General features: G+C 39.5%; 2 protein-coding genes across 3 annotated transcripts; one reads left to right on the forward strand and one right to left on the reverse strand.

The window, feature by feature from the left end:
* The first annotated feature begins 3,329 nt into the window (after window positions 1–3,329).
* Window positions 3,330–11,450, forward strand: ackr4a (atypical chemokine receptor 4a). Of its 2 annotated transcripts, none has more exons than XM_078264165.1 (2): window positions 3,330–3,426; window positions 7,679–11,450. In XM_078264165.1, the coding sequence occupies exon 2, from the start codon at window positions 7,694–7,696 to the stop codon at window positions 8,801–8,803; it is 1,110 nt and encodes a 369-aa protein (XP_078120291.1). In that variant the 5' UTR covers window positions 3,330–3,426; window positions 7,679–7,693; the 3' UTR covers window positions 8,804–11,450. The 2 variants fall into 2 exon arrangements, with proteins under 2 accessions (XP_078120291.1, XP_078120292.1); XM_078264166.1 differs by lacking the exon at window positions 3,330–3,426 and adding an exon at window positions 5,852–5,967.
* Window positions 11,451–12,493: 1,043 nt separating this feature from the next.
* e2f5 (E2F transcription factor 5) lies at window positions 12,494–20,758 on the reverse strand. The gene is made up of 8 exons (XM_078264167.1): window positions 20,414–20,758; window positions 18,813–18,922; window positions 17,713–17,874; window positions 17,114–17,222; window positions 15,950–16,262; window positions 13,574–13,711; window positions 13,143–13,181; window positions 12,494–12,682 (listed from the first exon to the last, which is right to left on the reverse strand). Exons 1-8 carry the CDS (start codon window positions 20,540–20,542, stop codon window positions 12,606–12,608), a joined length of 1,077 nt encoding a protein of 358 aa, XP_078120293.1. The 5' UTR covers window positions 20,543–20,758; the 3' UTR covers window positions 12,494–12,605.
* Window positions 20,759–21,314: the final 556 nt, after the last annotated feature.

Here is a 21,314-nt window from a genome sequence, read left to right on the forward strand (position 1 = left end):
GATTGTGTGTGTTCCCTGTAGGTTAATTCAATTATTACCGTAAATCATATCGGAGGCTAAATTTGAAGAAGAAACACATTGCTAAAGACATAGTTTTGTTAAAATCATTTAAAATCAGTTCTGTAAATGTAATAGTTTTGTCTTTACGGATGCTCTGATAAATTGCTTGCACATTTTGTTCAGAAAAATAATCTTCACAAATAAACACCACTTTTATGATTTGTGAAGAGTAAATGTAAATGCCAGAAGTGAAAAGGTAACCTTAGGCTATAAACGCACTACACCACGGTCGCATGCCCCACTGGCTTCCAACGGATTTCGCGAGTTCGGAGAGATGACGTTTGAAGTCTCAGTTAGCCACTTGTTAGCAACTGCCTTTTTTTTTAGACACGTTCAAGCTCATAATTCACGATTGGGGTTGATGTATTTTATGTAGGGCTGTCAAACGATTAAAAAATTTTAATCGCGATTAATCGCTGAAGTTCTATAGTTAATCGCGATTAATTGCATGTTTTATCACAACTAAAATTCTATTATTTTGCATTTCAGAACAAAGTTTTTAAGTACATAATAACAATGGAAAGCAATTCTTACCAGTGTATCTTGATTGGGAATCAAATGAATGCAAAGAAAGTGACTTTATGAACTTGACTATTATTTATTTACTGTAAACAAATGTTTGAATCTGTCATTATTGCACAATTCCTACAAGTACCTAACCTAACTGAGATGTAACACTAACACTTTGCTTATACGGTACAAACAAAATGGTCCAAAAACCAGATGCCACAGCAGGACATTTAACCTTTACATTTTTAACAAGGATTGAGAACAATTGACTGAGATGTAACACTAACAACCACCATTAAGGCAAACGAGTGCAAAGCCCAGCCACAGTCAATATAGTGTTTAGTAACTCCTAAGTAATTGTGATTACTCACTGACGTCCAGTGATCACCGGTTAATGAGACAGCGTTTGCACTTGGCAGCAGTTCCAGTTGGGCTGCTTTCTCCGTGTCATACAGGCTGCGTATGCGTGAAAACGACTGTCCCCCTCGATGGCAGTGTATAAGACGGGTCAGAACATGCCAACCGTAGTACGTCTTTAAGACTCGAGTCCTCTACGATGCTGACAGGTCTGCAGTTAGTTGCCACCCATTTTGCAAGAGCGGTAGTAATTTTTTGGATTTGGTTTCATCCACAGGTCGGCAAGTAGCACTCTCCAAAATAGTGCTTTGCCTGAGCCCGCTAGCATCAAACTGCGTCACGTTAATATGCTTAGCTCCGTAGGTGGTAGCTCAAGCTTGACGTGCTTCAGTGATATTTTAATTCGGCTTTACACAATGTGCATATGACTTTCGACTTGTCTACTGAGCCGTCTGGGAGTTTTTTTAAAAGAAAAGCGCCATTCAGAAGTGTGTTGCTGCCGTCTTTCTCCATGCCAGCAGCCTGCCTGCATTCTGCAGCAGAAGATGTGTTATGAAGAAGTACAGCAGCGCCAAAGGGTCAAAATAGTAGCCGTTAGGCACGACGCAAAGCCGAGTGAAGTGTAAAATAAATGAATCGCATGCCGACATGCGATTAATGCGATTAAAAAAAAATGAATCGCACTGCGTCGGCCCTTAATCGCATCGCGATTAACGCGTTAACGCTGACAGCCCTAATTTTATGTTGTAGACCAAAACATGAACATCTCTAAAGCTTGTGTTAACCACAGACCTTATATTTATCTATCTCCCTGGAACACTCTAGAATGAGTGAACAAGGAGTGATTTGGGACACAGCCATTGTTGACTTACATGATTGTGACTGAGTAGCACAAGCACGTTGTAGTGTGTTAGCTGTTAGCTTGTCAGAGTAGTTCATCAACTAGCCCCGTGAGTCCCTGGATCACCAAGTTTACAGAGCCAGGGCCTTCTAGCATGTTAGTAAAACCCTAGTCTCGCTTTGCCAGACCTTCCTCCACAGCACTGCAGAGGAGGGTCTGGCTAGTCCACACAGCATTCCGGGATGGGAGAAAAACGTGCTACGGTTTATTGGCATTTGTTTAAACCAATCACAATTGTCTTGGGCGGTGCTAAGCACCGGGAAAAGCCTCGGGAAGGAACTTGTTTTGGTGGAACGTGTACGTTCAAAAGTTGTTTAGGTTGTGCAACAGAAAACTCAGATTGGACAGATAGTCTAGCTAGCTGTCTGGATTTACCTTGCAGAGATCTGAGAAAAGGTTAACCATAGTCCTCATAAATTTACCAGAGTTTAAAATGTAAACACAAAGAAAGCCCAAGGCAAAGGACATCCGGCCTAAATGAGGCAACGGAGCAATCCCGGAACGTCGAGGATATAGACTAGTAAAACCCTAAATTATTTTCTAAAACTTTGAACTTTCTTTCATGCTGCCTGTTATGTGTAAGAACAGCGTGTAAACCATCCAACAGAACAGAAGCTTTGTTAATCACATTTAGGTTATTTACACTGATAAATCAACAAAATAATAATTTCATCAACAGTCTGACTTCAAACAAGTGACTATGATTACTTAGACATGTGGAAGAAGAATATAAACTACGTCCGTGATGTACCCAATGATGTCTCTCTACATAAGTATGTGATTTTCCAAAACATGAATATTTTCGTGGTCAACTAGGAACCAAAAGTTGTATTTCATACTGAAAAGAAGAATCCAGTTTTAGTTTTCTGTTACTGGGCGGTGCAGCTCGACCACTGAGGAAACACAGACCAGAAGAAGGAAGAATTTATTTAAAAAAGAAACCAAAACTTGATGGATTAAAAGCAAAAGGTAGCTTGCACATTCCCTTTGGTGTTAGCTGCGGCAACATTATTCATACTGTGGGTGTGTGGGTGTAAAATCAAATACCGTAAAGACAACACAGGGTCATGCTTTTTTTTTTAAATAAGATATAGAGTGATGACTATAATATTGCTTATTTAGGATGCAAGATACAGGTCTGCACCTGTGTTCTTTACTTAATTAATTAAACTATTAACTAAACATATTCTATGTCATCAAAGTTTGCAAAAGTGCAGATTAAACTTAAACCTTTTAAAAAAATATATATCTTTGTCATTTCTTTACTTTTATGTATAATGCAATGAATTATTGTCTATTTTGTTCCTCTGGTGAAATGCTGTTACTATTATCTGCTTTTGTCTCAGTGTAAACATGTTCAATTATGGTCCAAAAACTAAAATGGTTTCCTCTATAAACACCTCCAGACAAATGATTTTGCTATGACTTTTCTGTCTCCTGTCACTCCCCCCCCACCCCCTCTCTCTCTCTCTCTCTCTCTCTCTCTCTGAGTCATCCTTCTCAAAAATGTGTTTATAGTGAGCGGAGTTACAAGACTCATCTGGACTTGAAGCTAGACTGATTCCCGGCTCTCTGGCAGGGGAAACAAAGCAGTGACGGTAAGACTGGTTTCTGAACTGATTATTGAGTGTATTCACATTACAGACATGTTTCAAACCCTATCCAGTATGGATTTATATTTACCAGTCATTTTTAGCTTTGATTGAATCAGATTTTAGGACACTCGTCAAGTTTTCCCAGTAGATTTAAATTAGTGATAGACCGATTTTATCGGCCGGCCGATATATCGGGCCAATATTTGCATTTTTACGTGTATCGACATCGGCCGATACGTGGCTGCTGCGTTTGCCGATAGTTTTTTTCCAGCATTATTTACAGACTGCCGTCCACAGGCAGCTCTGTGTTGCTGCAGTTCACGTGCAGACCATGCACTGCCCTAGCCTCGTGAGACCGTCCTGATCTCGCGAGCTCCAGTTTTTCACTCACAGATCAGTCTGGCATCTTGAGACAGAGAAAATTTGGAGCCGTTCGCCAAATGACCGACCAATCAGCGTTGGTTTTGAGGCGGGTTTAGGTGTGACGCAACGAGAAGCGACTGTTCAGTCTAAACAGCATGGCGGCTTCCACGGATGAGATGAGCGTAGCTATCGTGCAAGTTTTATCCAAATTAGAAAGTATTCCTTCATTGAAAGAAGAGCAACTAGCACGATGGCAGTCTTAAATTACAAATCGAGCACTTTATTTCCATGGCTACTTTTCAGGTTTATTGTTTTCTTAAATTATTTAAATGTGTTGACAAAGGACATTTTGTGATCTGATTATATCAGATTATATGTCTCATAATATGTCAGCAAGCAATGCATCATCAAGGCTGTGTTGTAGATGTTGATGAAAGCCTTTTATCCTTGCACAGTTAACTATATGCAGTGCACCCATCCATTTGATGCACATTGCACACATAATTTGGGTGATATGAATGTAAGGTGATTGCAGAAGTGACATTAATCTGTGTTTTTGTTTATTATTATTTTTAAATAAGAAATGGCAGAGCAGATTCCGAAAACAAACCCAGTGTGGCAGGGTTTACATTTTTATGATGTAAATTGAGGGAGCAAAAGCAGCATCGGCTCCAAATATCGGCTCAAGAAAATTGGCAGGCTGTATCGGTCATCGGCTAAGGATGATGAAAAGAAAATTGGCACTAAAAAATCCATATCTGTCGATCCCTAATTTAAATTGAAACAAATAATAGGAGGAAACTACTTGTCCCACATGTAGTGAGTATCTTCAATGTCAGAATGGGTTATACTGTGCTGTAAAGTACTTTATATTTGATATTTTGTTGCTCATAAAAAAGATACAACTAACTTTTTTGCTGGAAAATAAATATTTAATAAATATATTTATTTTCTATTTCCTGGTAGATTTTAATACTAAAGTCTCTGTAAACAGTGTTGTCTTAGTATCCCGCCACCACAGTCCTGGTGATCTGAGTGGATAGAGTTTTTACATACACACCTGAGTCGCCTTCAGTTATTAATATGTTACTAATACTTACTAATACTAATGTATACATAGCATTTCTCCAATGGTGGAAGAAGCAATCATTTAGTAGCTTAGTCAAAGTTACAAGTCAAAGTCCTGCATCCAAAATTTTACTTTAAGTAAAAGTAGGCCTACAAAAGTATTGACATCAAAATATAGGAAGGTCCCAAACGAGAGATTTCATGTCATTTTTTTATTATAAAGTAGGCCAAGGTGCTATATGACTAGGCCTACTGTGAAAAGTATCAAAACTTTCAATCCACAGAGAATGCAGCCCGTATCCAGAAATGGTGCCTTTAAACTCACTGCCAGGACTTCCAACAGTTGTGGTGTCACAACTATAGGTAGAAATGCCACCACAGACATGTTACTGTCATTCCCCGACTACAAGGACGGTGTACAGATGCGGAAGACCCGGAATATTAAGCAATCAGAGCAGACTGGGATTTTTTTTGGGATAGGGACTAAAAGAAACATACGCTAAAAGAGCGTTTCAGGCTTTATTTAGACAGACAGTATGAGAAAAAGAATGTGTATTTTGAACATTAAAACATGTAAACAACAAACCCCAAATACAAGTAGGCCTATCAACCTAAAGATCAGCATAATAATGGACCTTTCAATTATCACAAGTAATAGTAGCCGCCTCATTATGCATAGGGACCCATTTCAGAATAATGTATTGTTGCATTATGTGTGCATCACTTTAATGCTGCAGCTGGTTAACATGGAGCTGATTTTAATTACTGAATTTACTTGGAAATACTCAAGTACCTCAAAACTGTACTTAAGTATATATGTAATACTTAGTTACTTTCTGCCACTGCAAACCTACGCCCTTACGCTATATGTAGGCTCGTTTTTCCTTGCAGATGTTGGTATTGCTCATTTTCTTCTTTGCTGAGATAATGGCATCTTCACGCCGAGTACGGAACTCCCATAAAGCGGTCTTTTGTAACTTCCCACTCACTTGTGGTGCGCGGGTGTGAAATCAAACGGACCCTCGTCTGCACAGAGAGCTCGTAGTGTAGTCTGAAACAAAAGCTTAGCTTCCATGGTGCAAATAGACGGTACCGATAGGTGAATAAAACCCTGTGAGTATCTATCAAACATTGCGTACATGTTTACCTTTATTTTGTCTGTAACGTTAAATCTGTCTTTAACGGTCTGATGCGCTTCAACCACCAGCTAAAAGTCATGTGTTCAAATGTTTACTCAAGTAAAAGTACAAAAGTATAAGAATCAAAAGATCCGTAAAGTACCGACAGTAAGTGCTCATTATGCAGAATGGCCCACTTATACAAAAATGTAAATAATAATATTTAATTTGTCCATAATATAATTAATGTGTTCATTATGTTAAAGTCGCAGCTGGTAAAGGTGCAGCTGATTTTAACTAATGTATATAGCCTACTGTTGGGTAGATTGTGAATTTCCCCTGGGGATCAATAAAGTTTTATCTTAATCTATATTATTACATCATAATTTATTTGTTGATCATATTGAAATCTGAATATGTAAGTTATAAATATAGTGTAAAAAGTACATTAGCCTCTGAAATGTAGTGGAGTTTGGAAATACTTAAGTAGATTACAAGCGCCTCAAAATTGTACCTTAAGTGGCCTACAGTACTTAGGCCTAGTAAATGTACTTAGCTACTTTCCACCACTGCAAATAGACATTACAAAACTCTTCATCTCAGCCGGAGGGTCTCCGGGGAATTTGAGTTTATACAAGCTGCGCTCGGTGAAACGTATCCTCCTCCGCTCTTTGCTCTTATCATGCCGACGCAGAATGAACTCACGTTATTTATCTCAGTGAAGGTACACCAGGGAGGAAAGGTTCAGGTCAGGACACGATGTTCAGATGTCAAGAATGATCTTATCACGGCACAATAAGTAGCCTACAATCACAAAATTATTTACAGACTTTTTTTCCCCAAATTAGAGGATTGTTTTGTTTTCACATACAATGTTTTCCAGTTTTGGGGCCAATATACTAATTCAGCAGTAAAACAAAGACAGCTTATTTCTGAGAGCTTTATTGTAATGAGAACATTCAGACACTGGCTCTGCAGTTGCTTGTGTCTTCAGTAGAGTCTTTACACTTGAAATTATTATGACTTTTAGCAATTTTTTACTAGTGTTAATTGTTTATGTATCTCGTTACATGCCCATTTGTTGAGTATTTTTACATGAAAACTGAACAAATATTTTCCCATCTTTTAGCAGTAATCTCTACGGTCTAAAAACGTTCACAGCTTTGCTCCTGTCCTGCTGTTATTACAGACATGTCTGAACTTGCCGTGACCCCAACTCTCCCATGCACTTGTAACATTTAGCCTGTGAAGGTGTAGGGCTTATGGGAAATGGTGTTATTTTAAGGCCACTAAAATGGAAATGTTATATAAACAATGATTTTTGGCCATTTTTCTAGCGTCCTTATTTTAGCACATGAACAGATATGTGACGTGACATACGGTTTAGAAAGGCTCTGTTCAAAGTAACCATTAAGTGTCGGTAACTAGCAGAGCAATATCATATCATTAGGTGTAGAGCTCTGTATCGCGCTATTTTGACGCCTGCTTCTTTCACAATCCAATCAAATTTCAGGGATTTTATTTAAATCCCTCTTGTAACTAAATCCTGCACACAGGCTACTATATACTGTTTCACTCAGAATTTTGTCACATTACAGAAGCTAAAGATGGTCTGTGACGTTAAGCATAGTAATTGAGTAAAATTAGTACTTCCCACCACTGTTTAAAGGCCACAGACAAGTAATTCAAAATGCCCTCCCTCACAGTTTTATCTGATCAGCATGGATGTCTCAGAGGAGAATGACTACTACTACTACTACCCCCATGAAAACATCAGCCTCAACTTCAGCTACGATGACTACCCAGCCCTCTGTGAAAAGGGTGACGTTCGTTCCTTCGCAGCCCTCTTCCTCCCCATCATGTATACTATCTGTCTGGTGGTGGGACTGGCAGGGAACGGCTTAGTCGTGGGGGTCTACGCCTACCACAAACGCCTCAAGACCATGACGGATGCTTTCCTGACCCACCTGGCTGTGGCTGACTTGCTCCTGCTCTTCACGCTGCCTTTCTGGGCTGCTGATGCGACGAGGGGCTGGGAGCTGGGCGAGGCCATCTGTAAGATCGTGTCTGCCTGCTACACGGTCAACTTCACCTGTTGCATGCTGCTGCTGGCCTGCATCAGCCTGGATCGTTACTTGGCGCTGGCCAGGGCGCAAGGTAAAGACCAAAGTCGGCGCTTGCAGAGGATATTCACCAGGAGACACTGCTGGAAGATGTGTTTAGTTGTGTGGGCGACAGCTTTCGTCCTTGGTCTTCCTGATTTAATACTCTCAGAAGTGAGATGGACATCTAATAGGAGCGTCTGTCTAGCTATCTATCCTCCATCAATGGCTCGAGGGGGGAAAGCTGCTCTGGAGATAGCAGAGGTGCTGCTGGGATTCCTGCTTCCATTCCTGGTTATGGTGATGTGTTACTGGAGCGTGGGCCGAGCACTAAAGGGCCTCCCTGTGGAGAGCAGAGGCAAGAAGTGGAAAGCTCTACGTGTCCTCCTAATAGTAGTGGGGGTGTTTGTGGTCACTCAACTGCCTTATAACGTGTTGAAGGTCTACCGAGCGATGGACTCGGTCTACACGTTAGTGACCCACTGTGGGACGAGTAAAGTGTTGGATCAGGCGGCTCAGGTGACGGAGAGCTTGGCCCTCACTCACTGCTGCCTCAACCCAATCCTCTACACTTTCGTGGGGTCGTCTTTCAGACAGCACATGATGAAAGTGGCCAAGAAGTTTGGCGAGAAGAGAAGAAAGAGAAGGGAAAATCCTGTAGGGGAAGAGATGGAGATGTCATTTAACTCCCACAGTGCATCCCAAGAGACGAACACATTTTCAATATGAGTCAACAATAGTGTCATGGTGGAAGACATGAATCAAAATCACTTATTTAGTATAGAAGAAGAGCAGATACAGCAGCAGTACACGCATGTGTGGAAATCATTAAGATGTACACAAATTCCACGTCGTTTTAACACTTAATTCCTTCCACAATACATCAAAAACAGGAAGTTGTTAGACATATTTCTCTGCTCCCGTTTGTTAAAATGTCTTTGAGCTAGGTATTCTTGTTTACTTTCAAAGTCAAAAGAAGTATATATTTTTCTGTTGTGAGTGATGAATGAAAAAGGGATTTGGCTTTGTTTTGAGTGATGTTTTTTATAGTCATATACCCTGGTCCAGAAGAAACAATAGTTCACTTCAACTGTATTTTTTTTTTTTTTATTATACAAAGCTGGCATTATACAAAGTTGGCATGACAATGAACTCTTTGGAATTTGACTATCACTTGTTCTGCAAAAAACGTTTTACAGAGTCAAAAATGCTCTTCGCAGAATATCTCACAAGCTTAAATGTTTTTTTTTTTTTGTTTATCCAGATGTTTGAGGTAACAGACATTACTTTCAGGATTTCACAAGAAACATTTAACACTTCCAGTACAGTATACATGCAGTACAAAGCATAAATAAAACATTGTTGAACTCCATACTCATTACACACTTTGCTCTTTTGGAAAACATAACTGCAAAGTGTTTGAAATTATGGTTGTTTCAATTGTAATCAACTTAAGTAAATATTTAATACTTCCTGATGCACTTGATGTTACACATCTGCACAGCCTATAAACCAGAATTACTACACATGCCTGCACCACTGATATGAAGTAAGGAAGCATGAATTTGGAGCTCTAATATTGTAAAACTCCGTACTTTCTTTTATTTCTTAGCTTAAGACAGTTCCTGTAAATTAAAAGATATCACACATCAGCTTGTTTGCACAGTGAGATTTAACTCTCTTTCATGTTGGAAAGCCACAGATTAGTTTCCTGAATTCCTCAGAACATCTGAGGCACATTTACTGCACATGTACTTCACAGTTTACGTCTGCAGCCAAGTATGCACAACACACTGAAAAACAACCTCTAATAACCTTTTTTACGAGGGGATGCTTGTCATTCCCTTGATAGTTGCAAATCTTATTTCTTAATTACAGATGTGTTTCTTTAAGACTGATTTAACACGGCAAGATGACAGAGAGGCATAGAGATGGAGGGTTGCGCACATTTAAACGTTTAGTCTTACACGTGAAAAGTATTAGCACACTCTGTACTTTAGATAAGTGAAAGTGTAATAATTGTGCTTGCCCTTTCAAACTGTTACAACATTCCCCTGCTCCGTTTTATCTTTGAGGAAATTCTGGCACATCCAATCATACCTACTCAGTGCTTGTACTGGACCAAAGTCAATCGGAGACAGTGGGAGCATGTATGTTGAACAGAAAAGGCCAGCGAATGGAGCCTTCACTTAACGTCACTTAATCTTTGTACGCTCAGATGTATAATCATAGATTGACACAAAAAAGTCCTATCTACAGTTGCTGTAAGAGCTTAACGTACTGCAAATAGACAACACAAGCAAATCAAACAGCATCTTCACCAACTTGACGACACATGCAGCATTTACAAAATATCAACAATTTGACAACACAGCAGATAGCCGCAATAATATCTGAATCATACCATCACAATGCTAAAACAAGCACGGTTTTAATTTGCCGTACATAGAGTTATCAGGACCAGGAAATACTGACTGGAAAACATCAAAAGCAATTGTTTAGGACCAAGAGGGTGTTTTCAATGATTTCACTTAAAAATGGGAGGTCCGATATGTGCCTGCAATTGTTGCCTAGATGATTCTTTGGAGTAGCTATTGCAGAATATCTGAATCAATATCTATGCAGCTAAAAACATTTTTGAGAAAGACTGAAGGCAGAAAATCAAGTCAGCAGCAGAAGGATTTCAGATGATGCATAATTCCACCTTATAGCTGATGGGATCAAATCAGACCTTTTCACAGATGTAAACAAACGTTCTAAATGGACCCAAGTTGATTTCCTGTTGCAGTGTATGTGAATGGCATCAACTGATAGGAAGTTAACAAGGGGCCAGGTTGTTGCCTAGCAATGGAATTTCATTGAAAAGGTCTACTGTATTGGATTGAAGTGGACAACACAGACCCAACACCTGATGTGGAGGAACTGACAGCTTGTCTAATTTTCAGATTTTCTAAAGATTGAAGCAAATTACATGACTTAGTGGATAAAAGTTCAGGGGTTACTGACAAAGAGGGGTTTGTGACTGTGAATAAAAACATTGTCACCAATTGTAAATTAGACAAACACAGCAAAAGATAGTTTAAATAGTTTGCATTTCTGTTATTTTTCCTGTTAGACACATGCATGCTGTGGTTTGTCATCTTGTAAACACAGCCGAGTGTTAACTGAAAGTTAATTTCATAAGTTCTTCAGAAAAAAGATTAGAAAAGATCCTTTTTTAAAAAAAATGTTTTTTCTTAGTCGTCTTCCTGTATCCCAGCTGGTACAAATGAAGCGATGCTGCAGGTCATGCTCTGGCACATGTGTTTTCACATGTGAAAACCATCTGACTGAGGTTTGCCATCTGCTAACGAAACAAAACATTTCCCTCAGCCAATCAGATCGTGAGATAATGTGGGATTAAAAAAAGGCCTTTGTATGGTTTAAGACCTCAACAACTCCCAAACAAACAAAGTTGAAATAATTTGAGTGTTTTCCTTCTCTTATTTTATATTTGTCAGAAAAGAGAGGTTTGTAAATCGAGATTAAATCCATTTATTGAAAACTTTCAAAAATGTGCAAATAAAATGTCTCAAATAACATGACTTCTTGTAATCAAAAGAAAATTGCCCCTTAACATCTGATATTTCAGATCACAAATCGGGGTCATTCACTTCTTATCACAATTAGACCGTCAACCAGCTTCACTTTCAACAAACTACAACCAAGAATAATATTTGGTTAAATTAAATAAAAACTGTTATTCAAATACAAGACTAATTATACAAAACGCTTAAAAAAACCAAAAACATTAGAGGCCTAAAATGGCAGTGTCACAATAATTTAGAAAATAAATCTTTATGGCATTTTCACATGAGAACAAGGTTACAAAATGTAACCAAAACATTCACTCATTAAATACTATGCCATTTTATCAAATATAACTATGGACTTGGGTAGGTTTTCACACAATATGCTTTCCATGTACAGAAAGTTACTTACTTACATACAACTAAATCATCAACCCTGTATCAAATGTTAGAAAGAAGTCAAAACTGAATTGTTATGAGTTACTGTGAATATCAACTCAAGGCAAACACTCTCACAGTCCCAGCTGTTCATAAACAGAAGGTAAAGCAGTTGTGAAGTCTCAGGGTTTCCACTGAATGTGGAACAATAAAAAAAAAAAAAGATACATGCAAAAGCGCAGTAGGAGGCTGAAGGATTTGACCTGGCTTTTTTCCACTAAAGGCAACGCATTTCTCTGGGATGTTGTAGATATTCACCCAGTTAACCATTCAATTGGACACATAATGACTCTTGGCTTCATAATTATCTCACAGCAAATAAATCCAGGCACTTTGTGTTGTGTTGGCTGAGGGCAACTGGGCACAACTGAAGTTGTCGCACACAGCAGAGAAGTCTAAATGTGTGTAAAGGTTGTTGTTTTTCCAAGTTGACAATAGTATGTTTAAGTATCAGCTGTGGAATTTTAACAAAAATGGGAAAAAGCATCTCTGAAGCAAAAAGATTGTAGAGGCACTGTCAGCCATCAGTAATTGAGAATCTGCACATCGAACAGATCACACACTCCCTCATTGTCGTCCAAGTTGAAGCTATAGCCTATTCCTGCGTGAGGAGAGAGGAGCATCAATAAGACAATATACTGTAGATATTTACTGTGCTGAGAGGAGGTTCAACTGACTTTGGTGATCAAAGCTTTAATTCCAATATTTTGGTGTATGATCAAATACCTGCAAAACTAATGGCATTCCCATCAACATCAACAGTACTTCTTTTAGTGCTTATTTAGCATGCCAACACACTAAACTAAGTGTGTAAATTGAACATGGTAAACATTACACCTGCTTAACATCAGCACGTTAACATTGTGAGCATGTTACCTAGCATAAAGACGTTAGCATTTAGCTCAAAGCACTGTTTCGCCTAAGTACAATCTCACAAAGCTGCTAGCATGGCTGTAGACTTTTTTTTTTTGTTGACTATCCTTTTAAATATACTGTAATTGCAAATATTTGTTGACACAATTATTCATTTATAAAGTTAGTTAAGGTTTTGAGATACTTACCATCACTGGACATTAGCTCATCAATCAGGTCAACAGCTCCTACAAGAACATTCAAAATATGTTTCCATTTCACAGTATAGTAAACATTCACTGTTATAGGCAAGGCGTCTTTATTTATATAGCACATTTCAGATCACAGCAATTTACAGTGCTTTACATAAAACACTATGTAACAATAATTCCTAACCACCAAAGTTGGATAAAGCAGTATATTAAAATCATCAGTATATTACTCAGTCATTTTCTCTCACCAGTCCAAGTCCTGAAGTTTGGGATAAAATATCTGAATAACAGCAAGCTTAGATCTTAAAGTAGTTACAGAACCATAACTGAAACGAATGTGAACCAAACATTAAATTGCCCCCGAGCTTCACTGCTGGATGCAATTGCAGCGTAAACAGTGTAGCTGTGTTCACATCCATGTGCCTCACCCTCTCTGTCATCCTTCATGTGGTATCCAGCAGCGTTGAGCTTCAGCAGGCTGCTCACGTCCAGTACAGACTGGAACTCTGGGCCTGCCAGGTCCATCTGCTGCTGCTCCAACACTGCTGCTGACTGACTGTGACACGCTGAAGGGAGCATCAGAAGTGCAACAACAATACTTAGCTATACAGTAAAGCCCCTTGTGGAAAATGAAACCTGCAACATTACAGGTTTAGTTATCTGGACGTAGAATTATTGGAAGAGGATGCAAAGCACTGCGAAAGAGACAACCTCAACAATCAGCGGTGTTCACATGAACCCTCTGGACTTGTCAAATCCACAAGGGTGCTGGGCAGCACTATGCATAAAGGACTTGAGTGTTTCTATGGAAAATAAGTAAAAGTATTTTTCTGAACAGTTCCTAACGGTATACTGGCAACGAATGCATAATTAGTGCAGGATTACGTGTTAGCCATAACAGTTACACGGTTTCCCTTTACACCATTATATTACAATAAAAGTAAGTTTGCAGAATATCAGAAATCCAAGTTATTCAGCCTCTATGTTATGTTTTTGCAATACCAAATATTACATCAATGAAGTTACGACAAAAATGAAAAAAGCCAATGTCTTCAAAAAATAAATATGGTGCATATTATTTTACACGCGAGATTCATATCGCTACAGATGAATCGGTAATTAACCAAGAGTCACACCAAGAGTTAGATGAGAAGATTGATACCACGCTAATATCTGTCCAGTAAATATGAAGCCAGCAGCTGGTAGCTTAACTAAGCAAAAAGACTCCAGGGAGTCATTGCACCAAGAAATAGTCCCACACATAACCCTCTCCGCTGTCTATCCATCTGGTTATTTTTACCTGTGTCTGTCTGTCGGAAACAAGGCAATGCAAGGTGCCACGTACACGTCTCTTCCACAGCACCTATTACAGTGCAGCAAATCTGCCTGGTCATTTTCATTGTTTATGCAAGTAGATAGCACGCCACACCAAGATCAAATCACAGACTGCAAGCTTCAAATTCTGGATAAATGATTCTACACAACTGTCATATGCGAGAACCGCATGGCCTTTCTAAATTCTTTACCTCAGAATGTTGCTGCTTTCTTACCACTAGAGCTGTTGTGGAGGGTTTATAGAAATGTTACTTGTTCATGAGCTGCCAAACTAGATCAACTTATACAGAAGAAATTAGACAGAACATTCACAAGTAAAGGCTGATGAAGGAAAAGGCTTATGAAAGAAGAGGTTTTAACCCTCCCTCATTACATTTTCTTAAATGTTTTATATTCCGATTCACAGAGGAAGGATTTAAGGCATTCAAAACATTGGGTTTACAAAGTTTAAAACACCATTAGTATGTCTTGGCCGTCGTATTTGTATCCAAACACTATCTTGTGTTATGTTGGTAACGCAAATAAAATAGTCACTCAAATGAGAACACCTGTGGTTTTGCGTGCGTTAGTCAATGTCTCACTATCGACCATTTTCAACGATATAAGATTTTAGATGTTTTTTCTCATGGTCCAGACAACTTTTGGTTGGGGCTTATTTTAACTGCACTAACTTGCTTGAGACAGGTAAGCCATTACGACTGACACAGTGTCAGTTATATCACGATCACATGGTATTATAGATGCAAGACTGACATGTTCTTGCATGTCAGGACAAGCCGATATTTCTGAGTCAGCGGATAAACCAAAATTCACATGATTCGTTTCACAATGGCAGCGTTTGCTTACCGTTTGTATTCAGGATTTGATTTCCTGACAACACAGCTCAGCAATGCAATACTTTCAGTTATTGGACACAATAATGTCTTTGAATGCATCAGAGATTTGAAAAAAGTGTCTCTGCCTATATTTAGTCTACCATCATTGAAGGCACAACATTTTAAGCTCAGCATTACTGTGGACATCCAACACTATTTTATGATACGACACAAAACAAAAGTGATAACTGACAAAACAAGTGGGAAGGACTTAATCTAACTAAACTTTGGACTTATGTGGTGGAGGATGTCAGATAGATCATGACGGAAGGATGTAAGAAAGAAAACTTAAACTGCCAGTGTGACAGTACTTTGGGGTTATTGTAAAGCAATCTTTTTTTTTACTCTGACCAATATTTTATTATTTTTTAGAAGCTATTGAACCTGTGGCTGGCTTTATTAATTTATTCCTTTCTGTTATTAAGCTTCTACTGTATATGTAAAATGTGTCTCTGCACAAAATATAAAAATCTGTCTGTTGAAATTTGCTCACTGCAGCCTAAGAAAAGCCATTAAAAGTCAGTGACAACTGCATGTGGTGGTTTTCTAGAATAACTTTATAAGCATTGAAATCCTCAAAGTCCCTGTGCTTACCCATCTGCACATCAGGAGGGGTGGAAGATGGTGTCAGCACTTCATGTTCTGGCAGCACCATCTGGTGGTCTGATTCAACAGAGTCCTGGCTGCAGTAAGAGGAGGTAGTGTTGGAGTACACGGACGTGGAGAGAGGGAACCTCTGCAGGCTGGCGGGGGTGCTCGGTGGAGTTGGCATTGGACAGATGTCATCAGTGGGCGGCACAGAGAAGACCACAGGTATTGTGGAGTCTGAATCCCTGTTGATGAGCATGACCTGGATGGGAGCCGAGTGGCTGCGTATGTTCACCTGGTACTTCTGACCACTCTGGCCCTAAGGAGCAGCAGCGTGGAGATACTTTTTATCGTTGTTACAGTAGATGTAATCAATCATTTTATTTACAATGGATCACATGCCTACTTGTATGTGAAGGGATCGCTTGTAGTGACGAACCCACAGAAAATGATCACACAATGTAGCAGGTTTTCCTATAGCATCTTTAAGATATTTTTTTAGTTTGCCACAACTGCACTGTTGGTTCCCTTTCACCACTCTCTTCGCATAAACTTTAGCCGCAGCAAGCAGCTGTGATATTTCCCTCAGGAGTTAAGAGACCAAAAACATTAGTTAAAAAGAGAGTGAATATTGGATTTACATTCATCAGGTGGGCAGTAACATGACCGCAAATGAATGCTAATGTTACTCTGTATCTGCTGATGCTTTAAATGGGCAACCGTTTGCTAACATGTGCGCCATATCAAATGAAAAGGTGATGATTTCAGTGAGTGAGTGAGTGTTTAGTTCACAACTGTTTTCCGCTTCCCCCAAGTAGCCGCAAGTTTAATTTCTTCACAGATGAGGAGAACAGTCAATTAGACTAGGACGTTTATGAATCTAAGCTGAAGTACAGCCCCTCTGGAGTGTCTCACTCAAGTTTAGTTCAACTCCATTTGATACCCTGTCTCTTATTAGCACTATTGTTTTCCATTTCCAGTTAGACCTCACATGCCACAAGAAGGGTATTATCGCATTAGCCTGCTTTTAGAACAGGCTACATGTGGTTGGAATAAATATGATGAATTCCTGTCTGTCTAGTGACTATTAACGATAACATGGTACAGAAAAAAAAGTCCATGTATCCCAATCAAACAAACAAACAAACAATCTTGTAAGAAGAGACCAACCGTTTCAGGTAGCGGGACCTCCAGCTGAGTCCCAGCCGGAGCCACGACAGCAAGCAGAGTGTCCCCTTTGAAGGCATTGCAGAGGTCTTCATGTGTGACAAATTTATAAGTGGAGAGGTGTTAAGGAAACGGGAGCAGGATTATGGGAGGAAAATGGAGACAATAAACATGAAAAACAAGACTGTGAGCATTGTGTGTCAAGATTAGCCTGGCTGGGATTTCACAAGAGACCTGACAATAGCAATTATATTTATAATCCTCCCTTTATAGCATTTCTGTTGTCAATAGGCAAACAATGTTAAAGACTATGGAGGAATTTGTTTCCTCTGAAATTAATAAATGGGGCCCCAAGAGGACTAGAGTTACGAACTGTAGAAAGAGACAAAAAGAATCAAGATCAATGACATCAAACAAACATTCTGTAGTAAATGTTTACAACACTTAATTTGTTCAGTCCCAATAGTAGGTTGCTTTTTGTAGGAATGGTGGCGTATCCACCAACCAATGACCTGAATTGGACTAAACAAAAACGGAACAACCTTAAAATTAGGTACAAGCTAAACATTTCTATTTAATAATAAATACCATAAAAAGGATATGTGCTGGTGATGGGATTGTGGTTAAGGTGTTTGATGTTCTCCTCTAGCCATGTCTTCTGGTTGTCCAGCTCTTTCTCCTGGGCCTCAAGCTCAGAGAGTTGGGCCTTCAAAACCTTCACGTGCTCCAGCACCTCCTGAGTTTGGTTGCCGGAGTTCTCTCCCCTGGACAGAAGGAAGATAACAGATCTTCAGAGAGGAACGCATGATGTATGAACACACGATGTATACTAGTAATGTTTTGTTCCATTTTGGCATGTTAACAGCCTATTCAAAATTAGATTTGGCTGCTAAAAGCGTAAACATGTCTGAATTCATCAGCTGCCGAGCCTAAAGCCCCTGACACACCAACCCGACGGCTGACCGTCGGCAGAAAAGGCAGTCGGACTGATCAGTCGGCTCCCCGAGGTCCAAAAAGTGCCTCGGAACACACCGAAGTGACACCGTCTTCAGCGTACGTTCTGCGCGTGCGCGAGACGTAATACAAAAAAATGAAAACCGGAAATGACAACGCGTCACGTGGGTCTGGCTTCTCCAGCCGATAATAATGACGGCTTGTTCGAAATACGATCTCGTATTTTACAAAAATAGTTCACTGAAAGGCGTTTCTGAAAACATTTTAAGCGAGAAATAGGCCATACAGTTGCTGAATCTGTCTTCATTTCAGATCGACAAAGGTCAGTTTAAAAGATTTTCATCAGATTTTGAGAGGCGTTCGTCACTCATCCCGCTCGTTATTTCCGGGTTAGCACCTCACCAATTTGATTGGTGGAGTGAGTCCGACTGTCCGCCCCCCGACCCAGCAAGTCAGGTCGGCCAAAATGAAGGCCGACGGCTCCTCTGACGGACGACGGCACGGAACACACCAAACAGACTCGAGTCACTGACCTCGCCAGACTGTCCGACGGCCGATTATCGGGTTGGTGTGTCAGGGCCTTAAGGTGAGTAAAGAAGATGCTACTTTTTATATACAGCAGCATAGGAAGTGCTAAGATTGTTCACACTGACAACATTCAAGAGTTTGAAGACATTGAAGGCATTTACCTTTCATAGGAAAGTAAATATTTCACTTATTTTAAAATATATAGTTTTTTTTTCCACACCTCCACTGGATTATGTTCTTGTTTTTCTTCTCAATTAACCCCACTCCTTCCAGTACGTTGGTGATGTCGTAAATCCTCCTCTTCTGTTTTACTGCCAAGCTGTCTGCAGCCTGTAAATTAAGACAGCTATTTCCATAATAGGCTTACTGAGTGGCAGCTTAATACAAACTCTTGTTGACAAAATACATTACAAAACACTTTTACCAGGCCCTTGGCAGTGGACAGTTATACAAAAGAAGAGAAAGAAGGAGGAGGGAAAGGGTCTACTGTGTAAACATTAGCCAGCATTGGCGCGCAAGAAGGGAGGGAAAACTACTTATGAAAAGATGGTACATTTGTATAAAACACATCAGGTAGGTCTGGGAAAGATATATCCACAAGTCTAAACACTTAGGTCAGCTGGTAGATGGTACATGGTACAACTTGGTCTATCACAACCTTGATGTTTGAGGGGAAAGGGGTTCAAAAACATCCCCATTCACTGTTAGTTGATAGCAGACAGCCAGAGGAAAACTGATTTGAGAGATGGTAGGAACGAAACCTTCAGAGGAATGTATACTGCAATCAAAACTCAAAAATGATAAATACATTTTCTAAATATTTCCCAATTAACTTTCTGTCAATGACTAATCGTAGCAGCTCTAACTGGCACGACTAAAAAAGGAGATGGTCCTACACTAGTGATTCCCAATGTGGGGGGTCTGAACCTCCCTGAGGCTCATAAAATAAATCAGAAAAAGACAACATTATAACATTTCTTCTTTTTTTTTTTTTTTTTTTAAAACGATGCATCATTTATTGGTTACCCTTGTAATAACCCATAGCTATATGCAACTGGTGACCCTGGGTCAGAGTAAGATTGTTTTGTGGTGTAAAGATCCAGAAAGACTGGGACCCACTGTGCTGGACAGCTCAGACTGGTGCCAAACTGTTAACAAAGATGGTGTAATGTAGTGGTTCGAGATATATATCCTCGACGGGACGAAAGATTATAATGGATGTTTTGACCAACGACGCCAAAAAAAGTGCCTACCACAGCTTTAACATTGGCTATTCTATGTCACTCTGATTTGATTAGGCTACTTTTATTTAGGTTAATTTAAAAGAGGATCCATCATACATGTAACAGTTATACACTCATTCAATTATAATTAAAATTTATTTAAACGGGACTGCCTCACGACTTGAGTTTCGTTTTGTTCGTCTACTTTAGAGGGGATATCAATAATCCGAAACAACATTTTTGGGATCCCTAGAGTCACTTTTAATGTAGCTAACTGTTAATAGTATAAAACTAGTTTATTACCATTAAAGATGCAAACTGCAAACTGTTAACGTTAGCTAGCTACACACACCCCTGTAAACAAGTAATGTCAACGTAACAGCTCGCCTCTTAACTACTTGTGAGTAGGTGTTATTGAACCCACAAACGAGGAGGTAACGTTAATGGCGGCTAGTCCACCTGTTAAGCAAATCAATGCACCTGACTGGTCCCGTTGCTGACTGACAGCCCTTTGTTCCCAAGGTAGCACTAAAGAACACCGATCAATTCCCCCCACAAACAACAACACTGAGCAGCCTGCTCTTGCCGTTTCACTGACCACTTTCAAATCAAGGACGCCATCCTTCGCTTCTTGAAGCAGACTGACAAACTTCATGGTGAGGAGCCCCAAACTTTTCTCGTGGCGACTCGGTGTCGAGCGTACAGTCTCCGTCGTCTCAAAATCCATCTTCTTTCTATAAAAGAGGGTCCTGCTTATTTTAAGTGAGCCGTCTGTGTTTAATTACAAATAACGAACATTTCTCTCCAACATTAGCTAGCTAGCTACTTCTCTGTTACCTCGACGGGACGACAAGCTACCTGTTGGGTTTTAAATGAACGGACGTTACGTTAGGTTACAGTTGCCGCGGCAACCCTTCGTCTCGCTCGTGCCCCCGATGGTGCCCCCCCCATCTCAACAAGAATTTGACCCCGCCCCCCTCTTTTCAACCGGACAGACAACATGACCTTTGCTGATCCTACGGTGCTGACCGAGAAAAGACAAGAAGTACATGAAAAGTAAGTCAAACTCAAAAAAATTACTCATTGTAAGGTAAGTCTAAATTAAGATATCAAGTCGATAGTAAGCTTAATATTATATTTACCATGTCTTACTTACACTACTTAGTATCCCATATTTTTGACATTTAGCTGACTTACAGTAAATAAAAAAAAACGTTCAGAACATATAACATTTTAGTCAATTATTGTATAATTGATGCTTGTTTGACTGTTGAAGGTGAGATTCCTCTTAGTAGATTCATTGTATACATTTCTGTAATTGCATAACATTCAAACTGAGGTACATCTGTCCATTCAAGTGTTCACAATTTAGTTTCTTCGTAAATGACACAATAGACACCTCATACAGCTATCTAAAAAACTAATCATTTCATACATTTCTTGTTTTAAACCGTTTTTCTGGAATCTGCCTTTTTATGTGTTTTTTTGTTTCATATGTA

This window comes from Sander vitreus, chromosome 12, assembly GCF_031162955.1.
Source record: "Sander vitreus isolate 19-12246 chromosome 12, sanVit1, whole genome shotgun sequence".
Classification (NCBI taxonomy): Eukaryota; Metazoa; Chordata; class Actinopteri; order Perciformes; family Percidae; genus Sander; species Sander vitreus.

Excerpts from the sequence above, each read along its gene's own strand:
- ackr4a (XM_078264165.1), top strand. The coding sequence starts at position 7,694 with ATGGATGTCTCAGAGGAGAATGACTACTACTACTACTACCCCCATGAA.
- e2f5 (XM_078264167.1), bottom strand. The coding sequence starts at position 20,542 with ATGGATTTTGAGACGACGGAGACTGTACGCTCGACACCGAGTCGCCAC. Across the intron at positions 13,182-13,573 it reads CATGAAGGATGACAGAGAGG|GAGCTGTTGACCTGATTGAT; the intron begins GTGAGGCACATG and ends ATGTTCTTGTAG. Across the intron at positions 12,683-13,142 it reads TGAGCTAATGTCCAGTGATG|GAATAGGCTATAGCTTCAAC; the intron begins GTAAGTATCTCA and ends CTCCTCACGCAG.